The sequence below is a fragment of the Carex rostrata genome, chromosome 8, assembly GCF_964058835.1.
Source record: "Carex rostrata chromosome 8, lpCarRost1.2, whole genome shotgun sequence".
In the NCBI taxonomy this organism is placed as follows: Eukaryota; Viridiplantae; Streptophyta; class Magnoliopsida; order Poales; family Cyperaceae; genus Carex; species Carex rostrata.
Genome location: NC_135925.1, coordinates 9567679 through 9592607, shown reverse-complemented (window position 1 = coordinate 9592607; position 24929 = coordinate 9567679). Strand labels below are relative to the sequence as shown.

General features: G+C 34.6%; 4 protein-coding genes, 1 long non-coding RNA gene and 1 other non-coding gene across 10 annotated transcripts; 4 read left to right on the top strand and 2 right to left on the bottom strand.

Moving 5' to 3' along the window:
* Positions 1-1138: 1138 nt before the first annotated feature.
* ERS (glutamate tRNA synthetase) lies at positions 1139-6185 on the top strand. The gene is made up of 12 exons (XM_078306639.1): positions 1139-1491; positions 1576-1694; positions 1829-1950; positions 2163-2345; positions 2967-3085; positions 3182-3230; positions 4547-4648; positions 4748-4914; positions 5030-5144; positions 5282-5382; positions 5471-5627; positions 5708-6185. Exons 1-12 carry the CDS (start codon positions 1277-1279, stop codon positions 5939-5941), a joined length of 1683 nt encoding a protein of 560 aa, XP_078162765.1. The 5' UTR covers positions 1139-1276; the 3' UTR covers positions 5942-6185.
* Positions 6186-7118: 933 nt separating this feature from the next.
* Positions 7119-9706, top strand: LOC144557964 (uncharacterized). Its single transcript, XM_078306640.1, has 2 exons — positions 7119-7313; positions 7454-9706. The coding sequence occupies exon 2, from the start codon at positions 7490-7492 to the stop codon at positions 8849-8851; it is 1362 nt and encodes a 453-aa protein (XP_078162766.1). The 5' UTR covers positions 7119-7313; positions 7454-7489; the 3' UTR covers positions 8852-9706.
* Positions 9707-12464: 2758 nt separating this feature from the next.
* LOC144557961 (cyclin-dependent kinase B2-1-like) lies at positions 12465-14905 on the top strand. Its single transcript, XM_078306638.1, has 8 exons — positions 12465-12768; positions 13173-13314; positions 13402-13463; positions 13542-13653; positions 13729-13822; positions 14239-14308; positions 14407-14545; positions 14638-14905. Exons 1-8 carry the CDS (start codon positions 12560-12562, stop codon positions 14728-14730), a joined length of 921 nt encoding a protein of 306 aa, XP_078162764.1. The 5' UTR covers positions 12465-12559; the 3' UTR covers positions 14731-14905.
* Positions 14906-16331: 1426 nt separating this feature from the next.
* On the bottom strand, positions 16332-16412 carry TRNAL-AAG (transfer RNA leucine (anticodon AAG)). Its single transcript has one exon. It is a non-coding gene; the product is annotated as a tRNA-Leu (tRNA).
* Positions 16413-17281: 869 nt separating this feature from the next.
* LOC144557959 (protein PIN-LIKES 3-like) lies at positions 17282-20954 on the bottom strand. 5 transcript variants are annotated; one of them, XM_078306636.1, is made up of 11 exons: positions 20618-20954; positions 19706-19893; positions 19508-19587; positions 19294-19418; positions 19064-19185; positions 18683-18883; positions 18399-18491; positions 18219-18319; positions 18068-18120; positions 17780-17965; positions 17282-17535 (listed from the first exon to the last, which is right to left on the bottom strand). In XM_078306636.1, the coding sequence occupies exons 2-11, from the start codon at positions 19838-19840 to the stop codon at positions 17411-17413; spliced, it is 1221 nt and encodes a 406-aa protein (XP_078162762.1). In that variant the 5' UTR covers positions 19841-19893; positions 20618-20954; the 3' UTR covers positions 17282-17410. The 5 variants fall into 5 exon arrangements, with proteins under 5 accessions (XP_078162762.1, XP_078162761.1, XP_078162760.1 ...); XM_078306635.1 differs by having other exon boundaries at positions 19706-19862; positions 20742-20954; XM_078306634.1 differs by having other exon boundaries at positions 20675-20953.
* Positions 18023-18676, top strand: LOC144557960 (uncharacterized). Its single transcript, XR_013512822.1, has 3 exons — positions 18023-18137; positions 18232-18336; positions 18501-18676. It is a non-coding gene; the product is annotated as an uncharacterized LOC144557960 (long non-coding RNA).
* Positions 20955-24929: the final 3975 nt, after the last annotated feature.

Here is a 24929-nt window from a genome sequence, read left to right as displayed (position 1 = left end):
TGACAATGAACTGATATATAAACTACAATTTTTTAAAAATTAATTTAATATTTTCATCTAATTTTCTGAAATATTTTTGCAGATTTCCGTTGTCCGAAGCTTTCATCGACTCCAAGAACGCAGAGTAAGTATTTTGTGTAAATGGTATGCCTTGGCTGATCTCATCTGATGCTATGTAGGGAAACACAGATTGAAGGAGGAACTGGTAAAGCCAGAAGAAAGAGGAAAAGCCTGGTCTATTCATTATTTCACTTTTTCATGGGACTAGGGGATATAATTTGTAACTGATTATAGTGCCATCCAGTTATACTCTTGTTATTACAACTAAAAATATTATTTAAGATCAAAATTTAATCTGATGAGTCTCACATAATAGTCAAACCTGAGAATGCTCTTTCTTACACACATATATATATATATATACACACACACACACAAATAGATGTCATAGAGTTTACATGGAAAATTTCACATCTGCTTTATGGAATTCCAAATTGTGTTGTTACTGTAAAAACATACACAATTTCTTCTATACTTTCTCTTTCGATAAATGTTAGATGCAAATTATTCCACTATAATCTATTCTACATATATGTACTCATCCATTAAGAAAAGTATCAATATCAAACTGACATCCACACACTGCAGCACCATAACGGCTGCGGCGTAGCTGCAACATGATGCACCTAGTGCTGTTGAATTACCGTTTAATTGACAGCACTGACGCAGTGACGCTCTAATACTGTTGAAGCATTTATAGAGAGACCAAATTTTTTTAGTTAGGATCTGGATCCTCGAAAGAAATTTTCAGAATTAGCACTTCACGGATTAAATTTTAGATCTTTAAGAAATGTAGACTCAAGTCTGTATAGACTTCAGTTCGGGAACCTTTTACAATCAGTAGATCTGGACCGTTCATTTTAACTTAGCACGAATCTCAAAACACAATAATAATGCCTCCTGCGCTAGCCCGAATCTCAAACCGGCTAAGATTTAATCTCAAAGCATAAAGTGAGGGTAATCCTCTCCAGTCTCCAGTACCTGGGAGGATACGAATCCACGCGCGAACTAGGTCTGTGCACAGTTGCGCACTTGCGCACCAATACACCCATCTGGCGATGCTCCGGGTCCAAACATTAAATTTCCTTCCTCTTATAGTCTTATAGCTTCTCTTTCACAGTTTCACTACACCGTCTGGAATTCTAGATAGATTAACCTCTTCAGACTAGGCCCGCGGTCGTTTAAGAAAATTCGAAACGGGGAGATTTTGACAAAGATGGCAAGTCTCGTCGGGCTTAGGATCCGGACATTTCCCCAGCCGCCGTCTCTCTGCCTCCGTTCTCGCTTCGTCTCCTTTCGCCGGAGATGCTTCGCTGTGGCGGCGGCCTCTCCCTCCAGCAGCGAGGTCCGAGTTCGATTTGCTCCTTCCCCGACTGGAAACCTCCACGTAGGTGGCGCCAGGACTGCTCTGTTTAATTACCTCTTTGCCAGGTCTGTTTATTTGCTCTAGCTTCTACAGACAACATTTAATTGAACTTCAGTCTTATGTAATTAATTCAATTACGGGTGCTTTAGGTCCAAAGGTGGGAAATTTATACTTAGAATAGAAGATACCGATTTGGAGAGGTCTACTAAGAAGTCAGAGGAAGCAGTGCTGAGCGATCTTACTTGGCTGGGTCTCAATTGGGATGAAGGTGATCTCTTTACTTTCATTATTTTATCATGACACGCTCCTTCCTTCTTTAGAACAGTTTTATGTTTAGCGCCAAGATATACACTGAAATTGATGCCTATTGAATTAGAGATAAAGAACCATTTTCTATTTTAGGCCCAGATGTGGGTGGAGATTACGGTCCCTACCGTCAGTCAGAAAGGAATTCACTGTACAAACAATATGCTGAGAAGCTTTTGGAATCTGGTGCTGTTTACCGCTGCTTTTGTTCCAATGAGGTGATTTTTTCTTGTATAGGATTTCTTATAAAATGCTCAAGTTGTCAATGGCATCCTCCAGTTATTAGTTAGTCTTACTTTTCTATTTCAAGTTACTGGCAAGTTAGAGCAGGGAGTTTCTCTGGAGATTATCTGTTGACATATTTTCTTTTCCAAATCGTGATGCCTGTGTTGAATATCTTTGCCTAAAATGACAACCATTTTTTGTGAAGGAACTGGAAGAAATGAAGGAAAGAGCAAAGCAGATGCAACTGCCACCTGTATACATGGGAAAGTGGGCCACAGCATCTGAGGCAGAAATAGAGGCTGAGTTGGCAAAGGGGACCCCTTTTACGTATCGCTTTCGTGTTCCGACGGATGGCTTCCTCAAGATTAATGACCTAATACGTGGAGAGGTATATTTTTCTTCTTTCAATTCCACAACATATAATGCTTATTTTTTTTTCCTCTGATATCAATAAAACAGTCACAAGTTAAGAACTAACCACCCTGCAAGGGCCTTTTGCAGTTGGTTTTTGTTGTGATTTAACGTTCAAAGTCCAGAAATATGCATTATGATATTATTTGTAATTATGGTCTTTTGCAGGTAACGCCAATTATTTAATCTTGCTCACAAATTAAGTAATTTGAGATTTTGTATATGTCATGCAACTGTTAGCTTTATTGTTCTCATATAGGTTCTACCAAACTAACTGTGACAGTTCTATAACTGTGGTGCTAATTATTGACCATTTGGCTAACTCTGTTGAATCTTTTGCCCTTAGCACAAATTAAATTGACATATGCAATTTTTTTTTTTCAGATTTTAATATAAGTTTACACAGAGTTAGTTGAACTGACTCGATTTGCAAATTAGCAGCAAATTACTGTCTTCTGTTTGACTTTAACTCGGTTTTGATGAAAGGGTGCTATTTTTAAGGTCCAAAAGCTTGTTTAATATGACTTGATAGGATGTATTGCTGGTGAATGTCTCTTTATTTATAGTAATAGCTGATAATGTTGATAGTTTCGTGAAGGTCAACTGGAATTTGAACACACTAGGGGATTTTGTCATAATGCGAAGCAATGGTCAGCCTGTGTACAATTTTTGCGTCACAGTTGATGATGCCACCATGCACATATCTCACGTTATAAGGTAGTAATTTCTATACTCTGCTTACTTGCATGTGCTTATATAATTCAGCTCCATTATTGTGCTTATTAATATTATCTGTTGATTGTTTTATCTTAGAGCTGAGGAGCATTTGCCTAACACCTTGCGACAGGCACTTATTTACAAGGTCAATTTTTTTTGTTTGTTTCCTAATAGATAAATAAATTTTTTAGTTTGGGAATTTGATATCCAAAAGTATAGCTTTCTAGATCTGAAATTAAAAACTTAGATGTCTAGGATTTTTTCTTTTTCTTTGGAAGGTTTGACAACACATTTCTGGATGAATCACTCTTCTTGAATGACCAGATGTCACATATTAAAGTTAACCCATGAAATCCTGCATTTTGATTTAACTTACACATGGTTAGTAGAACACAGATGATTATGGAATTGGAGATGTATGGTAGATTCTGATTAAATAATTTTTTTTTAACTCTGTCCCATATGGACATAATGTTAGTTGCAAGAATCTTACTTTCCACAATTTTGTAAGATTTCTCATATTATTCCCCCAACATTGTCCCCATTGTTGCTCCAAATGCAAGCAAAGTTCTTTGAGTTGAAATATATTGTATTTATTTTTCTTACTGGTTTGCAAATAACACTTAGCCTGTAGTTAATAATTAGCAGGAATTAGAGCGATCTGGTCAATCTAGTGTAGACAATAAATTTTGATTTTGCAGTGTCAGTGGATGTGAAATAATACTAATCTAATAAAGAACAAGAAAGCTTGTGTATTATAGTGTCAGTGGATGTGACCTCTTGTAGAAAACCAGTATGGACGAAACCTGGTGAAAATAAGCAGCCAGTAAATAAATAACCAAGTACAAAGCTAAAAAGAAGAAGCTTTAACTGATGAGTAGAACTAGGGTGCTCTTAAGCTTACCAAAGTTTTGGTGAGCTTAACTCTAAAACTCATCAAATCAATTTCAAATGACGAATCCGAACCGTTAAAACCCGTCTACCTTACGTGTGATGCATCTACATGTGAAATTTTTAAACATTCGAATTAATTTAGTATAAAGTCAAGCGGTCAAAAATGTTAAAAAAATGAATGCACTAAAATTAATTTATTAACCTTCTAATTTTGACCGCTTGACTTTATACTAAATTAATTCGAATGTTTAAAAATTTCACATGTAGATGCATCACACGTAAGGTAGGCGGGTTTCAACGGTTCGGATTTGTCATTTGAAATCGATTTGATGAGTTTTAGAGTTAAGCTCACCAAAACTTTGGTGAGCTTAAGAGCACCCTAGTTCTACTCTTAACTGATTCAGTCCCAATCTCCTATAACAGCATAGTGCAAATCTGTCAGTACCAATTAAAGTGAAGTTTATTATTTTCAATACCCGAGTAGAACAGACCTTTCAAATCCACACAATTCTTATTAGCTTCATTTCATTGTTTAAATACTTAAATCTATTTGAAATATCTTTTCAGGCGCTAGGGTTTCCAATGCCAACTTTTGCTCATGTTTCTCTAATTCTAGCCCCTGATAAAAGTAAATTATCAAAACGCCATGGTGCAACATCAGTTGGTCAGGTACCTGGTAATTTAAAAAAATTCCACATGATTTTACAGGTACCTTTAATTTCTTTAATTGATTCTTATTGAAATCTTTGGTTGTAATGTGGCACGCAGTTCAAAGAAATGGGGTATCTGCCTCAAGCCATGATTAATTACTTGGCATTGTTGGGATGGGGTGATGGCACAGAAAATGAATTCTTCACTGTTGATCAGCTTGTAGAGAAGTTCACATTAGAAAGAGTCAACAAAAGTGGCGCTGTCTTCGACATTGTAAAGCTAAAGTAATAGATCAAACCACCTAATAAAAGATCTACAAACCTTCTATCTCATGATAACTTCATCTTAAGCCCACTTATTTTGAGTGATGATTTAGAAACCTTTTAATTCATTGATTAGATGGATGAATGGGCTACATCTGAGATCTCTTTCCCAGGATGAATTGGTCCAGGTTTTTGAAGATAGGTGGAAATCTGTTGGCATTCTTGTTGATTCTGATGGTACTTTTGCAAAGGTATACTTAATATTGCAGTTAATCTGTGCAGCTGTTCATTGAAAGATGAGATTGCTGTTATCTATTTGGAACATGTTTTTGTGTCTTTATGTTTTTTTTTTCTCCTTTTTTTTATCTCAAATTATATGCATGTGCAGGAAGCAACGGAACTGTTAATGGATGGGATTGACCTGATACCTGAGGCTGACATGGCACTCTCAAATATGCTTTCTTATCCACTCCATTCTACTCTTAATAGGTATTATACCTTGAAAAATGTTTTGGATTTATTAATAGGTTACCCATAATGTGTCCACATATGACCTAAACATGCATTTAATGTGCAGTGCCGAAGGCAAATCTATTGTACAAGATAAGCTTTCTGAGGTGGCAGCTTCTCTTATTGCTGCGTACGATAGTGGGGAACTCTTAGAAGCATTAAATGAAGGGCATTCAGGTTGGCAAAAATGGGTCAAAAGCTTTGGTAAATCTCTCAAACGCAAGGTTGGTTCTTGTTTTGTCAGCATTGTTCCCCTTATCTTTGTTTTGGCAGCATTTGTAAATCTGTTTTATTTTTTTTTTAGGGAAAAGGTCTATTTATGCCGCTTCGGGTTTTATTGACGGGAAAGCTCCATGGTCCTGACATGGGAGGCAGTATATCTCTTATATACAAAGCAGGTCAATGTGGTGCAGTAAATTTGCAATCGGGTTTTGTTTCTTTAGATGAGAGATTCAAAATCCTTAAGGAGGTTGATTGGGATTCATTGAACAAAGAGCCAGAAGCACAGCCTGAGTCGGTTGCATCTGCGGTTCACTGAAGGAGTTGGTTTTCGTGAATTTTAGGTTTTATTTTATTATTTTTTACATCAGAATTGAATGTAAGAGGCTTGTTGTGGTATCTTTGTTTTGGCATTCTAGGTAGGGTTTTCTTTTCTCTGTAGTCGTCTTTCTTTGTACTTGTTTTAATAACATTTGTTGAACTATTTCAAATGTAGTTGATTTGAGAATGAGTCTATGCGCTGTATAATAGATACCGAAGTTAAAGGAAACAGTTGTAATACTAAGTTTTAACTTGTCTTGTGTTGACTCGTGTATCAGTCAAAAGAACAATGATCCATAGCTATCGCATAACAAGAAGTTGAAAGAAATTAAAAGAACAATGAGAATTTTGACCTCATCTAATATAAAAAAAAGAGTGAGTCTATGGTACTATGCATATCATGGGTTGTTACCGTGCTACGGCTCTATATTTGAGTTTTTAAATCCTAACGGCTGATCTGAACCGTTCATCTTGTTCTCCATATTAATATGTGTTTGGAGACCAAATTTTACATTTTTTGAAATTTTTTTACTACTTTTTTTGATATTTAGAAAATCACTTGATCTGAAAATTCGGAACCATAAAAAAACAGTGATTTTCAATAAATCTAAAAAAATAGTAAAAAAATTTCAAAAATTGTAAATTTGGTCTCCAAACACATTAATATGGAGAACAAGATGAATGGTTCAGATCGACTGTTAGGATTTGAAAAATTGAATATAGAGCCGTAGCACAGTGCCAAATCATAATATGCATAGTACCATAGACTCACTCTAAAAATATTAACAAGTAGTTTAATATTTTTGCAGCCCACTAAAAACATTCCGTGCCTTATATCAGCCCATTAAGGCCCATTAATCGGGCCACTTGTTTTTCTCGGCCAGGGATGCTACACGGAGAGAATTCCAATCCAATGCAATACCTGAGATGCAATGAGTAGATCTGAACCGTTATTTTAATCTGGAACAAATCTCAAAACAGAACCCTTTGGCACCAGATTGAGTTTGGCTCCGTTGGATTAATTTGGGCCGTTCTATTTTTCATTCTATCCATCCAGTACCTGAGAGATGGACTCACAAGGAGATCGGCTACGATGTGTAAAACGGACGACCGCCTGTTTCTTGTTTCCGCCTCTCTCTCGGCTGGTGCTTCTCTTACGCAGCAGCTTTTACTTCCTTCTTCTTTCAAGCCTCCATTTTGGGAAAATCTCCGCATGGCAACCACCTGAGAACCCCAAATCGTTACTGATATCGAATCCGAATGAAATAAATTAGAAGAAAAGTAAAATGTCAAAACCGGAATTTAGTTCTGATTTGAGCGACTAGCTATAACCCGCTGCAGCGCCTTTTCTCCGAGGATCTATCATCTAGGTTCTTGCGCTATTTCCATTCTCTGTTTTAACTTTTGAGCTAATCTTGTTTTTGTATTTCGACATTGGTGCATTCACCAAAATTAGCCTGATTGCCCCAAACTCTCTATGCTGATCCATTTATTGAATACATTTTTCTAGGTACGAACGAGTAGTGAGGGTGTTGTCACCAAGACGATGCTTTCCCTTGGCACAGTTCGAAGAATTTGTGCAGCTATTGATGCAGTTGCCATTACTTGCATTGCTGCTGGGATCTCCAAATCAGTGAAAAAAAGAGATATTGCCAACTACGCTCACTCTGCAAATCACCATCCCGAAAACTTCCCCACAATTGAATCTTGCAGAGCTGCCCTCTTAAAGAAGGGCAAGATTCAGGCCCCAAAACTCAAAACCAACAATGATCTGGGTCCCCAAGATCACTCCAATGAGCCCGCAATTATACGAATGAAGAAAGAAAGGGACCCAGAAAAACTATTTTCCTTGTTCCAATCAAATGCCCAAAACAGAATCGTGGTAGAAAATCGTTTTATATTTGAGGATATGGTATCCCGCCTAGCCGGTGCCAAACGGTTGGACCTAATTGAGCAGATTTTGGAGTGCCAGAAAGGTTTACCCCAAGGTCGAAGAGAGGGTTTTGTAATGAGGATTATTGCACTGTATGGCAGGGCCAACTTGCCAGACCATGCTGTCAAAACTTTTCAGGAGATGCATTTGTTTGGTTGTAAAAGAACTGTAAAATCTTTCAATGCAACACTTAAGGTTCTCTCTCAAGCCAGTCAGTTTCATGAGTTGTGCCAACTTTTCGATAATGCCCCTCAGATTTATGGAATTCAATTGGATGAGATATCTTACAATACAGTTATCAAGGTCATGTGTGAGATGGGTAGTTTGGATTCAGCTTACGGGGTCATGTTGGAAATGGGTAAATCAGGTGTCAAACCCGATGTTGTAACTTACACTACTTTGATTTCGGCTTTTTATAAGAAAAGCCTGCGCAAGATCGGTGATGGTTTATGGAATTTAATGAGGCTAAGAGGTTGTAACCCTACTCTTGCCACATATAATGTTAGAATACAATTTTTGATTAATCGGCATAGAACTTTTGAAGCAAATTATTTGGTGCGCAGCATGCATAAATCAGGGATAAAGCCAGATGAGGTGACATATAATCTCATAATAAAGGGTTTTTTTATAATGGGTGAAGTTAAAATGGCTAACAATGTGTTTTATTCAATGAGTAGAAGGGGCTGTGAACCGAATAGGAAGATTTATCAGACAATGGTACATTACCTTTGTGAAGAGAGAGATTTTGGTTTGGCTTTTAGACTTTGCAAGAAGAGTATGGAGAGGAATTGGTACCCCAGTGTGGTTACGATAAGGAAGTTGCTGAAAGGACTAATAGCGGTCTCAAAAGATATAAATGCTCGTGAAATTATGAGATTAGTTGTCAGAAGAATTCCTCGGTATTCATCTGAAGAAATTATGTCACTTGAAGAGATTGTCTCGAGAACATTAATGAGGACTGAAAAAGGTCCTTGAGGGACGATGAGAAGGTGAACTGCTATCCCAATAGGGGGCAGATGGATGACTTACGTTGAGAGGCGTGCAAGGCGCCGATCAGTGTACCGATAGATACCTTAAGCAATGACACTCGAACGACCCATCAATCTACCTTGACATCATGTTCCCTCAGGCCCCAAATACTAACTACACATCACCGCCCCAGTCCCCAACCTCAAAAGCTATTTATCCCACCACAGCCCTTACCCAATTCATACCCACAGTGCCATTTTACAACACCCAACTCTCTAGAAGACGAGGAAGAGAAAAACAACCCTGACCTATGCCCAGGTAGCCCTACTAATGAGCGGGGCTGGCTCATGGACAAACGAGTTAGGTTCTTGAATGAGGCAAACTGAGCTGAGTGCAATTCGAGTCGAGCCCAAACTGGGCCCCAACCCAAAATTATTCATCCCTAACTGAGTTGATCCAATCCAAGCCGAGTTGCCCATTGAGTCGAATCATTCCCAAGCTGCTTGCCTCCTTGTCAGATTGCCAATCGTCGACGGTCTCGCTGCTTCGTTTCTAAGCTGATAATAAAAACTCGGATCTTAGTTTTACACAAAAGCTACCCAAAACACAGCACGAAGCTTGGAGATTCCAGTGAGGATGGTGCGAACTCAGATTAAATCTGAGATAATTTAATTTGTTTGGTTTAATTTTGTAATAGTTTGGTATTTGGAAAAGTTTTGACAAGCATAGAAACATCACAAGTTCATAATATTTTTGGAGAGAATTAGAGACCTCACAGGATGTTTTCAGCTTAGTGCTGTGTTCCGGTCTTAGTTTTAACAACGGATCAAGATAATAATACAAACTCGGATCTTTTGAGCTTAATAAGGAATGCCTACTTGATTTGAATGCAACCCATCAAGGTTATACCATGAACTGATAGGATTTGTTGTGGAAACTGATAGGATTTGAATGCAACCCATTATGGTTTTCCATGTCAGAAATTCACTTATATCCTTTGTGTCTTGATTTTTTCTGACAAACAGTTTGTGGGTAACTTGTTTTACAGCCTTTTAATTTGATATTTTTTCAAAAAGGTTTAGTACTGTCAACTCCCATCCAATTAATGTACCTCCAAAATTGAGCATAATTCCAGTTTGATACTGGCAAATCTCATCTCTTATTTGCATATCTCATTAGATATATCAAATTCTGTAGCTGATTCCAAGTGCTTATGTAATCTTACTTTGTTTGAATACTCTTAGGAGTTAGGTCAAATGGGTTTGAAATGGGATTGAATAGAAATGAAGCTTTGACTTCTTTTTTGCTTTACTCAAAATTGAGCATAATTTTGATATGTTTTGTTATGGATATAATTGTATATGTGTAATTGATGAGCTACTCAGGTTAGTTTATTTTTTAGTATTATGGTTTGGACTTACGAGGTAATATATTTCAGTGCAAGTTGTACTGGTACAATGAGCAATTAGGTTATTATTATTTGGATTTTATATTTCTTGTTTTGCTCAGGTTTGTTTTGCATAGATTAAGAATCTATAAAGTTGTTTTGGGTAACCTATAACGTCTTATTTTAGGGCACAGGTTTTTAGAATGTGTAGAAGTTTTGTTTCCTATTATTTTAGCTAGTTGTACTGCTTCGATCAAATTTGCTGTAGAATTTTTTTTTTCCCGTGATGAATTGCTGCAGACATGTTGTCCGAGAACACATTAAAATTTAATCTAACAATAAAACAAAAAATCCATAGATGCGTGAGGCATTTTTATTATTTGCAGAAAATCTGATTTGTACTCGTTGATACAGGTCAGAACTTGACCAAATCTGATCCTACAAAGTTTTAAAAATGCATTTTCGGTATTCTACGTATTATATTCTAGTTTTAGTAATCAGCTCATGCCTCGAAAGGTAATATCAAATTACAAAGAAGTTGCAGATGTGGTTCAAATGTAATTAACTATTTAACTTGATGCAAATGTTCTGATTTCTGCTAATCGAAATTGATAAGATCAAATTGTTTCATGCAACTAAGTTGCTGACTGCATATTGCTAATAATGTGTTTAATGTAATCAAGGCATTCATTGCTCAGTACACGTATAAAAAATTACAAAAATTGGAGATGTGTTTAAAATCTATTAACCATTCGAACAAAGTTGGAATGGCAATAAATAATATAAATTTAAAAATTAAGGACAAGTATTGTTGGACTGTATTTAATATATGTGTTATATATATTAAATTCCTAATAATCAGTTTGAGACTCAACGCATGCCACAAATTGACAAGTTGTAAACATTTCTCAAAATATTTATTTATTTTTCCTTTTGCTTAGAACCTGAGCCGATTTTTTTTATTAATATCCAACATGAAATAGAAAATTACACAATGTCCACGTTTTTTTTATTTTTTATTTTTTTAAATGCCCAAACTGTTGAGATTCTCGGCAGTTCACTTTTAATATATTTGTGTTAAAATGCCCAAGCTATTCCTGGTTTTTTTTTTTTGAGTTAATGCAGATGATGTGGACTCGGTTTGAACCAGGGACCTCTTCTTATGAGGCAAAGGTTCCAACCACCTACACTATCAATAATTACCTGTTCAATTTGAAGGTTTATAGAATAAGAATATCATATAAATTACCTCGAACTATTAGGAATTTTGGCAGTTCTGAAAAAAATTGGACCGCCGAGAATCTTGGTGGTTTGGGAATTTTTAAACTTTTTTAAAAAACGTGAATATTTGTGTAATTTTCTATTTAATGTTGGATATTAATAAAAAAATCGGGAACCTGAGTAACGAAAATCTGCAATTAGATAAAAATAGTATTCTCAAAAAATGAGTTTTGTTACGGTACTTCGCAATGTAAAAAGTTACTAGAATTTTTGTTCTCATTTCATATAAAAATATTAATAAGAAGTTCACTGTTTTTGTAAACAATTAAAATTAATATAAATCAAATTATCTATTAGAATTTTATTGTACAACTGAACAGACTGTCGTTATTCCTGATACCTCGGATAAACATTGAAATATTAAAAGGGGAAAAATGTATCAAAACTGCATTCGGTCTTTATCATTATCTAGAATTAGAAAGAAATATCTGACAAAAAGGAGGTAACTAGATAAGTAGATATGAAAGCAAAATTAATCAGGCATATACTGTGCGGAAGTTATTAATTTTTTTTATCACTATTGCAGGGGCATTCACAAATATTTCTAATTTCTTCGTAATTTTTTTCTTTAATATAAGTTTTCCATCTGTAGTAGATTGAAGGCCTAGCCCAAGCCCAAATCTAAATGGGCTAGGTTTTTGAGGAGCGCTCCTCCGTGTACTTGAGTTGGTCTCCTCTCCAATCAAAAGGATTTCGTTAGAGGTTCTAGAAAATCTTTACCGTCTGTTTCTAATTGAACTGTCCAGATCATAAAAATCAGTATTTTACTTGTACCGTTCGATTATAAATGAACAGATAAGATATACTAGGATGGTCTAATTAATGTAATACTAATGGAGAGGATCCGGAAAGCTTGTGCTTCGAAAATTCGAATTTCAAACCATCTCGCCGTTTCCCCAAATTTCCCAACGGCTTTCTTCCCCAAAGGCCAAACCCTTCCCATATATACAATCTCACCATTTAGTACCATAGACAGAGAGAGAAAAGAACAAGATAAAGAAAGAGAACAAGAGAAAAAAAAATAAAACAGGATAAAAAGAGTAAAAATGTCCCGGGCAATGGATCTGTACGAGAAATTGGAGAAGGTTGGAGAGGGAACCTATGGAAAGGTTTACAAGGCCAGAGAGAAATCCACTGGGAAGATCGTGGCTTTGAAGAAGACTAGGCTTCCAGAGGATGATGAGGGGGTTCCTCCCACCACTCTACGTGAGGTCTCCCTTCTCCGCATGCTCTCTACTGATCCACACGTCGTCAGGTGTTTGAGAAATTGCCACCTCATTTTATTTTCTTATGTTTTGCGATTTCTTTAAAATATTTCATTATTTCTTGAATCTTTCTTTGATTTTTCTATCTATTTGTTAGTAAGGAAAACCACCTACTAAAAAAGGAGATCTTTTCTATCTTATAGAGGTTTTGTACTTTTAAAGACTAGGTTTTGTTCTCTATATCTTAGCAGGTTAAATTGAAAAAATTAAAGGGATCTTGATTTTGAGGGTTTTCTGCTTTGACCCATTTTTGGGCAGATTGAACGATATCTTTTGAAACTTCAGTTCAGGGTTTTCAACCTTAAAAAAAAAAAACTTTAATTCAGGGTTTTCAGTAAAATAGATAAAAACTAAACAGATGTTGATTTGTGTTCTTGAATTGAGCTTTGACCAGGCTGTTAGATCTGAAGCAAGGGACGAACAAGCAGGGCCAGAGCATACTGTACCTGGTATTTGAATACATGGATTTGGATCTGAAGAAATTCATTCGTAGCTTTCGCCAGACCCAAGATGTCATCCCACCGCGTACCACTAAGGTTCCATTTCTAACAAATTATATATTGAAGAGTTTTAAAACTTTTGACTCTTTATCTCATACTATACAATTGTCTCTTTAAATTCAGATCTTGATGTATCAACTTTGCAAGGGACTAGCATTCTGCCACAGCCATGGGGTGCTCCACAGGTATGATCATATACTTGTTCTTTCAGTTGTTATTGGTTTAATTTTAGAATTCCCTTGTCTTACTTTATTTATTAACAGGGATTTGAAACCACACAATTTGTTAATGGATCGCAAGACTATGATGCTAAAGATTGCAGATTTGGGTCTCAGCCGGGCCTATATTTGTCCCCTCAAGAAGTACACCCATGAGGTATATTTTATCTAACTTAAATTTGTTTTAGTTTTGACTATGTTTTAACACAACTAACTCAGTTCTTATTTGTAGATTCTTACCCTCTGGTATAGAGCTCCTGAAGTGCTCCTTGGTGACACACGCTACTCTACTCCAGTTGATATATGGTCTGTTGGTTGCATATTCGGTAAGCAACTTTGTTATTGACCTATCTTTTCTCTCATGACAATTATAGTGGGAAAGAAATTTAACCTGACCTCATGCCAGAGCTTCGAAAAGTCAAACAACCAAAATCCACCGGTCTCTAGCTGGACCAGACATGACTTGACCTGAACTGTAACAACCTCAAGGTAAACTGGCTGTATAACAGGAAAGATGTCCTATGTCCTAGATTTGACACAATGGAACCTTAATCAGACCTGAGTCTGTTAATTTCGAGTGACATGAAACCTAACTGAACATAAATCTTGTTGGCCTATTATCCGGAACAACACCAAACTGAAATGATTCAAACCCAAATTTGACTGGACTCATCTAGCCTGTTTTCCACCTCTATAAAAACCTATTTTTCTATTATATTTTTAACATGGTTGCTTTGGACAGCTGAACTGGTGACAACACAAGCACTGTTTCAGGGAGACTCTGAACTCCAGCAGCTGCTTCATATTTTCAGGCAAGTTTCCTCCTTTTGATATGACTGAAAAATTGGCCTAAATCCATCTATTTTTTAATTTATATTCTGGCGAGTTCTTAAATTGTAAACAATTTCAGGCTGCTGGGTACACCAAACGAGACTGTGTGGCCTGGTGTGGGCAAATTACCAAATTGGCATGAATACCCTCAGTGGAGCCCCAGAAACATTGCCACTGTTGTGCCAGGTCTTGATCCAGAGGGTATTGACTTGCTTTCTGTAAGTGCCTCTTACTTGAGTGTTTTTATTACAGTTTACTTTCTGTACCTATCATTTCACTGGTATTAAATACAGTTTTTTAATTAATGCAGAAAATGCTACAGTATGATCCTAGCAAAAGGATATCAGCCAAGAATGCTCTGGATCACCAGTATTTCAATGATCTTAACAAAGCTGCCTATTGAGAGAGTTGGACCTCAGAGTCATCATCTAGTGCAAGAAGATCCTCACTTCTTTTTAGTTTAGTTTGTCTGATGTTGTTTTCATTTATCTTTTCAAGCATCTCTTTTGCTTAGTTTTTGTGGATTTATGTGTGAAATTTGTACTGTTGTGGGTGCTTTGTTAATTATCTTACTGTTTGGATATCTTGTCAATCGCACGTGTGATGTTTTTTTCTCACTTCTCTCCTTGTGGTTAATCGTGACACAAAGTGCTTATGTACATAAAAGTATGCCTGATAGAGTTGATTGCTTCTCTAAAAATTGAAAATCAATTATCAAAGTACTGGAAGCTATAATCAATCTTCCAAAAAGCTAAATTCATTAACTAGTTCAGAGTATAATGAATTCTTGAAACAGGACCACGTAAAAATGGTTGTCTATGAAGTGAGCGAGACTGAAGGGCTAACTGAGCATTCTGTTTCACCATCTCCAAACTGTTGTGTTATTGTGTGGCACAACATCAATTAACTTGCTTAATAAAACATGCTTATCAGCTTGGTGGATATAGGGTTAAATTATGGGCATCACAACCGCCCTGAATTGGGCTGCTCTGTTTGGAAAAAAAACAGCTCATTTGGGAGTTGAACCAAGGAGGAATGTCAGAAGCACATTTACTGGCAAAATGAACCACCTGCTCATTAAACAACATTTACATTGTTTCAATGGTTATATTTCCTTTTTTTTTTTTTTCATAATAGTAGGTTTGAAATACTAATTTTGGGACTAAAAGAAGCACCGTTTCTTCTGATACTGATTGTTACAAATTGAAAAACCACCTGCACAGGAATCAGTTTTTATTGGTCAAAATGAACCACCTGCTCATTAAACAACATTTACATTGTTTCAATGGTTATATTTCCTTTTTTTTTTTTTTCATAATAGTAGGTTTGAAATACTAATTTTGGGACTAAAAGAAGCACCGTTTCTTCTGATACTGATTGTTACAAATTGAAAAACCACCTGCACAGGAATCAGTTTTTATTGGTCAAAATGAACCACCTGCTCATTAAACAACATTTACATTGTTTCAATGGTTATATTTCCTTTTTTTTTCATAATAGTAGGTTTGAAATACTAATTTTGGGACTAAAAGAAGCACCGTTTCTTCTGATACTGATTGTTACAAATTGATCGTGACAAGCTCTCCATCAACTTCTTGAAAAACCACCTGCACAGGAATCAGTTTTTATTGGTCAATATCAAAAAGACTAATGAATGTTGTTGAGATGCTTGCTGCGTTGTATTAGAAAAATAAAAGATTAATTAATATTCTTGATACGCACAGCATACCAATATATGATCTCAAAATTCGTGAAGATTTTTGTAGAACCTTAAATTGTAAATGAACAGAATAGCGGTAAAACCTGACCTATAAATATTTGATCCATACATTGTTGGGCTGGGTTGAAATAAGTTTGATGGGCCAGATTGACGTAAAATAGATTCACAGTGCTGGCAGATTGAAGTAAGTTTGATGGGCAAGATTGTTAAATTTTGGGGAAGATTGTTAAATTTTGGGCTGCTTAAAACATAAAATATACTGCAAAAAAAAAAAAAAATGTGAATGGCGAGAGTGGGATTTGAACCCACGCCCTTTCGGACCAGAACCTTAATCTGGCGCCTTAGACCAACTCGGCCATCTCACCATTTGATATTTATTTTCCGAAATAGTTATATTTATATTAATATTATATTACAGTAGAATGAAGAAATGGATTTGACCTCTGTCCTCCATACCCCGAACCTCAAAATAATCGTCATATTATTTAGCGTAATTGTTTTTTGGAATAAGCTGTTTGTTATCGTTTGTTTCCTTACAAATGAACCGAACCTTTAATTGTCGAATTGCTTTAATTCATTTTTTTTTTTGAAGGTTTGCTTTAATTCATTTTAGATAGTTATCAAGTTTGGGGGAATATCCCAGTAACTATTAAATTAGGCTGAGATGTTATTTACCCTGATATACTTAACTACGGAAAGCATATTGGTTGTGCCAGTTATTGACTTCCCTGTAAATTTATACTTTTGATTTCGAGTGAAAATCAATTATTTTAACTTGCAGTACCTAGATCTTTACCATCTTTTATTTATTAATTTATGCATTTTGAATTAAATTTAGGAATTCACCGAAACAGCAGAGGAAATAGGTAACAAACTTCCTCGTTTCATTTGTTGGAATCATTAGGCCTGAACACGATTAGTCCATAAATCCACCAAATTGCCTGTAGGCCTCTCATTTTTCTGTACGTGCATCTTAACATAGAAGTGAGATCTCAAGCTTTTAAAAATAACGACGATTAAACAAACGGTTAAATCGGAGTTTGGGACTGTAAATGTATTAAAATCAAACTTCTGTTACTCCATTATAGTAGTAGCTAATTAGCCTAATTTGAAAGCTAAAACAACTGAAATAATTGAACCTATCTATTTTTAGTGCTATTCATAAAAGTGTTTGATATTTTTTATTACTTCTTTCTCTAAAAATTGAAAATCAATTGGATCAAAGTCTTCGACACTAATCACTCTTATGATTCTTCCAAAATTTCCAGCTACACAGTACTTTTAAGTCAACTACACTGTAGATCACTCAACTTATTAACTAGCTGAGAGCAATCAATGAATTCTTCTACAATTGAGTGTAAAATTATGAAACAGACCACATAAAAAAGGCCGACCACAAAGTGAGTGCGACTGAAGCAAGGGCATAAAGCCATATAAAGATAACTGAGCATTCTGTTTCACCAGCTCCAAATAGTTGTGTCATGGTGCCTGCCAATAAAATTTAGCAAAACTGAGCCAATTAGGCAAATTATTCAACTAGTAAGAATCAATTATCTAAAATAAATTACCTGAGGATAACTACTTATTTGGTTACCAGTGCTTAATTTTTTGCATGTTCAATCAGCCAGAAACTTGAGTGCATAATTTAAAGACTAATAGGCAACATGGTTACTAAAATATCCTTTTTTTAGATAATATGATTAGAAAGAGTTGGTGGATAATCAGTATGTACCGATATTCATTGCTGGGGGAAGTGCATACTGCAATAGAAGAACAAATTGGTACAGTGGATCTGGATGAATCAGGCCTAGGTGCACCGCACCTTTTACTATTACTACACCCAACAAGGGTAGGATTACATAGCGCACCAATATAACTCCGGCAATAATCCAGCCACTTATGCTTGATCTTCTTAATCCTGGACAGATTATTATTTAACCAAGTCAATTATTTATTTTACATTATAATTGCTTGTGTAACGTAACCAACGGTTTGGAGAGCGAAGGTGAAGATGAAAAACCTCTGAGCAGATTTCCTCCCATGATAAGAGTCAAAGAAGGAATTGCTCCATTACTGGATTACAATACAAGGTGCAAAACAACATTAAAATTTTATTTTAGCTGGGTTTAAATCATGAAAAAGTACAAAAAATAGTGCCATAGCTGACTTACCCTAACAACGTAGCTGATTCTTGAATCATGCGAAGAGGAGCACCTTCTCCTATCAGTGCTTTTCGGATTGGAGAAATTAATCCAATAGAAAAACCAACTATCTAAAAACAATTGAGAGGTCAGCACTGAGAAAGTTCTTTGGCTCCCTTTGTTCCAAAAGTTAACTTGTGAGCATATTACCACTCCAATTGTGGAAGGCGCTAGCAGTTTCTTTAAGTCTATTGATTTACAAACTGATGAGACGACTTCTCTTATTTTCTTCCATACTGAAACCTACAAAAGGTTTTGCGACCTTAGAAATGAACAAGGGGAACTAACAAGAACAGCATTGTTTGATCTGAATGCTCAATGCTCACAATTGATAAAATTCTCACACAGCCAGATTGCATACAGAACAAAGGTTAAAAGTTGTTATTTTGTCAAATCATAAAGAAAATGATATAACATGGGTAAAATGAATGAACCTTTATCTCAGATGATGAGGATGGTGACTCCGCATCAGGTATAGGTATAGCACTGTACACTGCATTAATAAACTTGTCGGTTTCCCCCAAAATTGGATGACCTTCTGATTGCATGTGATCATTTTTATTATTTTCTTCTATGTCTTTTGAAGATATTCTAACAATGTTGTACACAATTGACCACAAAAAGATTGCACCTAGCTACAGAAAAAGATAAAAATGTAATTATCAAACACATGCATTTTGGGAATAAATAAGGAAAATAAAAAAGCAACTTGCAATTTTGTCAAAAGAAAGATTGCATCAGCTATTTTCTGGAAACAATTTAAATGAAAAATAGAATAACTTTCACTTGGTTTGTATACAGTGCTCAGTACTCACAGCCATAGAGAGAGAGGCATATCCCAGTCCGTATGTGTGGCACACATCATGATCTCCAAAGGGGCTTCCTTGTTCCTTGCATATGGCTGGGATTATAATCAGAAGTAGATTCCCTAAATTACCTGTTCAATTGTTTTCTGCAAGTTTATTCTGAGGAATAAAATCAATTAGCATGCTTAATTCAACATGCTTGATTAATTATAAACTAGGCAGATACAGGATTAAATTACCAGCAGCACAACAACCCAAAATTAGACCTCTGAGTTTCTTAGGGGCTCGTGTTATTTGAATAACAGCCCATCCGAGAATTGAACCAATGACAAATGTCAAAAGCACATTTACTGGCATGAACCACCTGCTCATTTGACAACATTTACATTGTTAAATGGTTATATTTCCTTTTGTTTCACAATAGTAGGATTGAAAGACTGATTTGGGACTAACAAAAGGGCCATGCTTTCCATGGTGATTGTCTTCGATAAATTGGTCGCAACAAGTGCGGGATTAAACACGTAAAATACCACCTGCGCAGGAAATTGTTTTTCTTGGTCAATATAAAAGACTTATTTTATTTCAGCAAAAAATAATAATAAATTGTATAAGCCAATAAAAAAAGAAAAGACTGAGAAGAAATTAACCTACATTGTTGAGATGCTTGCTGCATTCTTTGCTCAGAATCCCGATGCTATCTATCGCAAGAAATGACCCGACACCAGTCACCAATAACACGTTAAGCACCGGCATCGATGCCGTAATAAATAGTTGAAGTAAACCCATTAATTTTTACTACTGCACTTCTCTCTGAAAGCTAGTGCAAAAGAACAAAGTTTCTGCATCCAAAACAAAAACAACTCAGTCGCCCAAAGCAAGTGTAAGAAATGGGTTTAATTTGTTTTGGACAGTTTGATAATCTGTGGTTAATTTGTTTTCTGGATGCATTTGAATGCAATTTAGTGATCAGTATTGCATCTCATGAGGTGTATACTAGTTGTTTGATGCAATGTGTACAAGAGATTATGCGTGTATGGGTGTCAGAAGGAAGAAAGGAAAAAGAGAAGGAAAACCAAACCAATTGTATAATAAAAATTCATTTAAATTTTGATAGAACAAATAAACTGACTTCGGAAGTAAAGATCCTTATCTAGCTAACAACTTAACATTCTGGTCTCAACTACCCATAAAAATAACTCAACATAAGGAAACTCTAAATGATAAAATCATATAAAAGGTAGCTATTTTGGTACATTTTCTATTTGGAGACTTAAACATATCTACCATTCAAAGCTTTGTCCACAATTCCTTAACTATTGATTTGATTGAAACCAAATGCCTATTTTCTCTTTTCTCGAAACAACAAAAATAGTACATAAAAATAAAATAATATAATAAAACAAACAACAGTTGCATACATATAACAACAAAGAGTATAACAAACTTGGCTCCTGAAAATTGAGGCACTAATTAGAAATAAGAGTTAAAGACTGTTCGTTTAACTCTTACATAGAGAAAACTACAAAGGAGACAAAAAAGAAAAAAAATCATCTTGTTTCTCACAATTCTAGGAGCAATATAGAGGCGGACATGCAATGCAAGAAAGAAAACATAACGTACAGCTTGCAGCTTCTGCTTTCTAGAATGGCATAAACCTTCTTTCTTCCTTCAATTACTTTCTATATACCTTTTTTTGTTTTTTTCCCTTACAATGCACTAAACTTGTGGGGCTTTTCTTCAAAACTAACTGGCGGAGATGCGTGAGAAGGTTACTCTGTCTTTCTGAAGAGAGCGAAATTTAGGAACGGGTCAGTGAATCCTCGAAGAGAGGCGTAGCGACAAAAGCGTGCGTGATATCTACCTCGATATATTTAGAAAGGGATGGGATCGGGAATCCGGTACCGACCTGGCTGTCCAATTTAACGCTGCTCTGAAAATATCCAATTTTCAATAAAAAAAAAAAAAAATCCAATTCTGATTTCCTCCGAATTCAGATCCAGACTGAGTACAATGAAATGAGATCTGAGTTGTCAGTTTTAATCTGACACGAATCTCAAAACTAACCTACTATATTATATCTCAATAGATATATAATTTCAATCGATCGGCTAGGAGCCAATTGTACTCAGTCAAGTACTAGAGAGCTGTTTTTATTTTGTAATTTTATTATTACATTATTATAGCGAACTATCAAAATTTCACCAGATATCTCCCATGTCCCAACCCAATATCAATTGACAATTTTAATTGTAAAGTTAACAACAAGTGTATTATCATTGATAATTAATAACGTGTGAATTCTACATATGTCTATTTTATAAAAGTCAAGTGTGCATTATGAGGTACCTAAAAATACGCTTGAAAATTCAATGTGGCTAACGACGGTTGTAAAATTCTTTTTTGACTCGGTCAAATTGCATAATAATTAGTATTTTAAATAGTTAGCTATAGATAGCTTTCTCTTTTCATACCTCAAAAATATCCTTCACAATTGTACAAACACAATTACAACCACTATAGTTGACCTATTTTATCATTGCAGTAAAAAAATCGTAGTTGGAATAACTGATAATTACACTAAATATAATTTTGATTATTTTTTTATTTTTAGAGCTAAGTTCAGATTAAGTATTTATACTTCACAATCTGAAAAAATCAACACATTTTTATAGTTAAAATGATCAGCAGAGAAGTGTAACTAATAAAGTCTAGTCTTAGTGGAACTTTATCAAGTTTTAAGTATCTATTATTTTCTGTTGAATCACCATGGCTCTTTTTCTTGTTTTATCTCCTTTAAAATCATCGCATTGTCAACTCCTCTTTGTAGTTATCAAGATAAGTATCCAATGGTTTTCTCAAATTTTTCTTAATATTAACTAAATCTGAGAAACTCAATTTGTTTGAGTTTTGTTATCTTTTATTAATTCTATATTACCTATACAATGTTAAAAATTAATAGCTTCTTTGTATGAGTTTTCGCAATATTCGTATAGTATTTTTTCAGTGTATAAGATAATAGCTAGTTTATGTAATATCCGTAATAGTTTATTTGTAAGTCTCGTAACAACTGAAGCAATAATTATGATTTAAAATTTTAGAGATAGTTATCAATATTTTTTAATAAATTAAAATAGACAAATATTTTTTTATAGCTAAAATAAATATAATAAAGACGCAGCCGCATGGAGAATATTTGAGAGACGAATTTATGGAGTTATTGGCCCGTTTATTATTAATTTTTTTCTTGGGCATGTTTCACGCACGTTGGATTCACGTAGGCATCCCGTTTATTATTGACAGAGCATATCCGCCGCAACTCAAGAAAACAACAGGTTCACTGGGGACCAGGGAGTCTAAAATATAGATTAATCAAACGTATGTGGCCCTGCTGCCTTGCTTAGTGAAATTATATAATTATAAAATAATCTCTGTACGTGTCCCTGTTGCGTTGCTTAGTGAAATCCCTCAACATCCGAAGGGGTCGTGTTCAGAGACGGAGGGAGCAAGGCAATTCACCCCTATTTTTTTTTTCATATTTATATGTAATTTTTTATATAATTTACAATAAATTGTTGTAGATACTGTAAATTGATTCTCATTTACGATATAAAACTTTTATATGATTGTCTCCCATTTATATTTGACCCTTATAGTTTGAAGATTTGATTCTGCCCCTGGTCGTGTTATTAGTCCCGATTTTCCATTTTTTTTTTTTTTGGAGAAGAACATATCGAAAGCACTGGCGCCAGGTTGCTTTAACAGGTTGTTTATTTTTGAGAATTCCGTTATCGGATCTACTTATCTAGAAATGTTCATCGGTTCAATTCAATTAGAACTCAAATAAATAGATAAATTAAAATTTTATTCAATTTTCAAAAATACAACTTAAGCAATCAAAATAAAATTGTTAACTGAATTAAAACCGATTCAAATTTCAGTTTGTTTGGTTGAGCCGAAATAAAAAGATTAATAAAAATAATTAAGTGTTTATGTTAATTTTTTTTATGGACTAAAAAAAATTATTTATTTCAATACACTAAATTGATATACGTGTCTGTGTAGTGATTTTCATACTACAAAAGAAAACTAAAAAAGAAAACGTTCATAGTTAATTTTTTATAGGATAAAAAAATTATACCTCTCTTTGTTCTCGATTTGTTTATTCGTTTTTAAAATTTTCTAAACTGAACCGAACCAACGAATCAAATCGGTTTTCAAATTAAATAGACCAAACCAATTCATTTAATCAGAAAACCGTACCGTTTAATCCGAACTCTTTTTGTTTGATTTAAAACCATTTAATGCGGACTGATGAACACTCAACCTTTTGATTTAAAACCATTAATCAAACAATTTAATGCCGACTGATGAACACTCAACTGTTTGATTTAAACCATTTAATGTGGACTGATGAACACTCCTAAGTCCTAATCAGATCTAGTAGCTATTGGAGGATGCAAGGTAATCAAAGTGCTTTCCATTTTCTTTCTGGTTATATCTTATACACGTACATGTCTGTGGTTATTTTCATGCATGTTACATAAATAATTATTTCCAAAATCAATTTTGATCTTTTAAATATGTAAAAGCTGTTTCATTGTGACCTCGGTAATTGTAATTTTATACTTTTAATATAACCGTTGTACTAATGTCATCGAAAAGCCTTTTGACTTAATTCGCTTTTGCTAGCAGGTATATAATAATAAGTTTGGAATTAGAAAATAATTAAGTGACATTCAAATTCGTAATTTAAGTATGATGCGGGTATAATTTTGATTTTTTTTTTTTTCAAAATGCAAATATCTACCAAATACATTTTGAAAGTAAATAAAAAAAATTGTCAATTTTTCAAATATTATAGGTAAAAATCATAGGAAGCTGATAACAGTACCCGTATTGTATCCGAAGGGGGGGACTACCAAAAATTAAATGTGAAAAAGTAACTTTCGTGGGGATTGCAAAAACTCCACAATTCAAGTTTTTTTCCTAAAATATTAATATCTATGCACGGAAGTATTTATAGCTATGAGGTGAACAATTATTTATTGTGCGGGTACTGTAACGTGAAGATAATAGTACCCGCATCACTGTACCTGCGGGGGGACCACCGAAAATTAAATACAGAAAGATATCCTGCTGGGACTGCAAAATCTCCACAGTTTTAATTTTTTTTCTATATTATTAATATCTACGTAATATTTTCTTTCAAATGAGATTCATGATGACGACTTTCTGACTCGTTGTCGCACAAGTATTTATACCTCGCTGTACAAGTATTTATACCTATACTTGCAATTATTTTTTACATATGACACTGAAAGTATTAATATCTAAGTATTGAAAGTATTTATACTTATACATTGAAGTATTTATATGTATGATGTCAACTATTTTTGTTAGAGGAAGGTTGACACGGGGATGATTAGAGAACTCCAAAAAGAATAATCTTAACAAGTTACGCATCAAAGTATTAATATTTTTTTAAGTGTTAATATCTTATCTTCTAAGTATTTATAACTACGAAGATATACATATCTAAGTATTTTTTACATATGACACTGAAAATATTTTACAACTACGAAGGTACACATATTTAAGTATTTTTTACATATGACACTGAAAGTATTAATATTTAAGTACTAAAAGTATTTATATGAGGAGGGATCGAGTTACAACAAAGTTACAACATTTTTTTTTTCATTTTTAAAGTCCAAATCGTCGATCCAAACCGTTAGATATTCAATCTATATTAAAATGTGCTTGGAGACCAAATTTTATATTTTTTGGAATTTTTTTGCTATTTATTAAGATGGGTACAAAATCGTTGTTTTTATTAAAATTTTGCACCATTAAAAAACAACGATTTTGTATCCAT

Coding starts and splice junctions, on each gene's coding strand:
- LOC144557961 (XM_078306638.1), top strand. CDS start 12,560: ATGTCCCGGGCAATGGATCTGTACGAGAAATTGGAGAAGGTTGGAGAG. Junction 13,315..13,401: donor TCCCACCGCGTACCACTAAG/GTTCCATTTCTA, acceptor CTTTAAATTCAG/ATCTTGATGTATCAACTTTG. Junction 14,309..14,406: donor CAGCTGCTTCATATTTTCAG/GCAAGTTTCCTC, acceptor AAACAATTTCAG/GCTGCTGGGTACACCAAACG.
- LOC144557964 (XM_078306640.1), top strand. CDS start 7,490: ATGCTTTCCCTTGGCACAGTTCGAAGAATTTGTGCAGCTATTGATGCA.
- LOC144557959 (XM_078306636.1), bottom strand. CDS start 19,840: ATGGGTTTACTTCAACTATTTATTACGGCATCGATGCCGGTGCTTAAC. Junction 19,419..19,507: donor ATGGAAAGCATGGCCCTTTT/GTTAGTCCCAAA, acceptor TCAAATGAGCAG/GTGGTTCATGCCAGTAAATG. Junction 17,536..17,779: donor TCCCCCAGCAATGAATATCG/GTACATACTGAT, acceptor TTTTATTGGCAG/GCACCATGACACAACTATTT.
- ERS (XM_078306639.1), top strand. CDS start 1,277: ATGGCAAGTCTCGTCGGGCTTAGGATCCGGACATTTCCCCAGCCGCCG. Junction 1,951..2,162: donor GCTGCTTTTGTTCCAATGAG/GTGATTTTTTCT, acceptor TTTTTTGTGAAG/GAACTGGAAGAAATGAAGGA. Junction 2,346..2,966: donor ATGACCTAATACGTGGAGAG/GTATATTTTTCT, acceptor AGTTTCGTGAAG/GTCAACTGGAATTTGAACAC.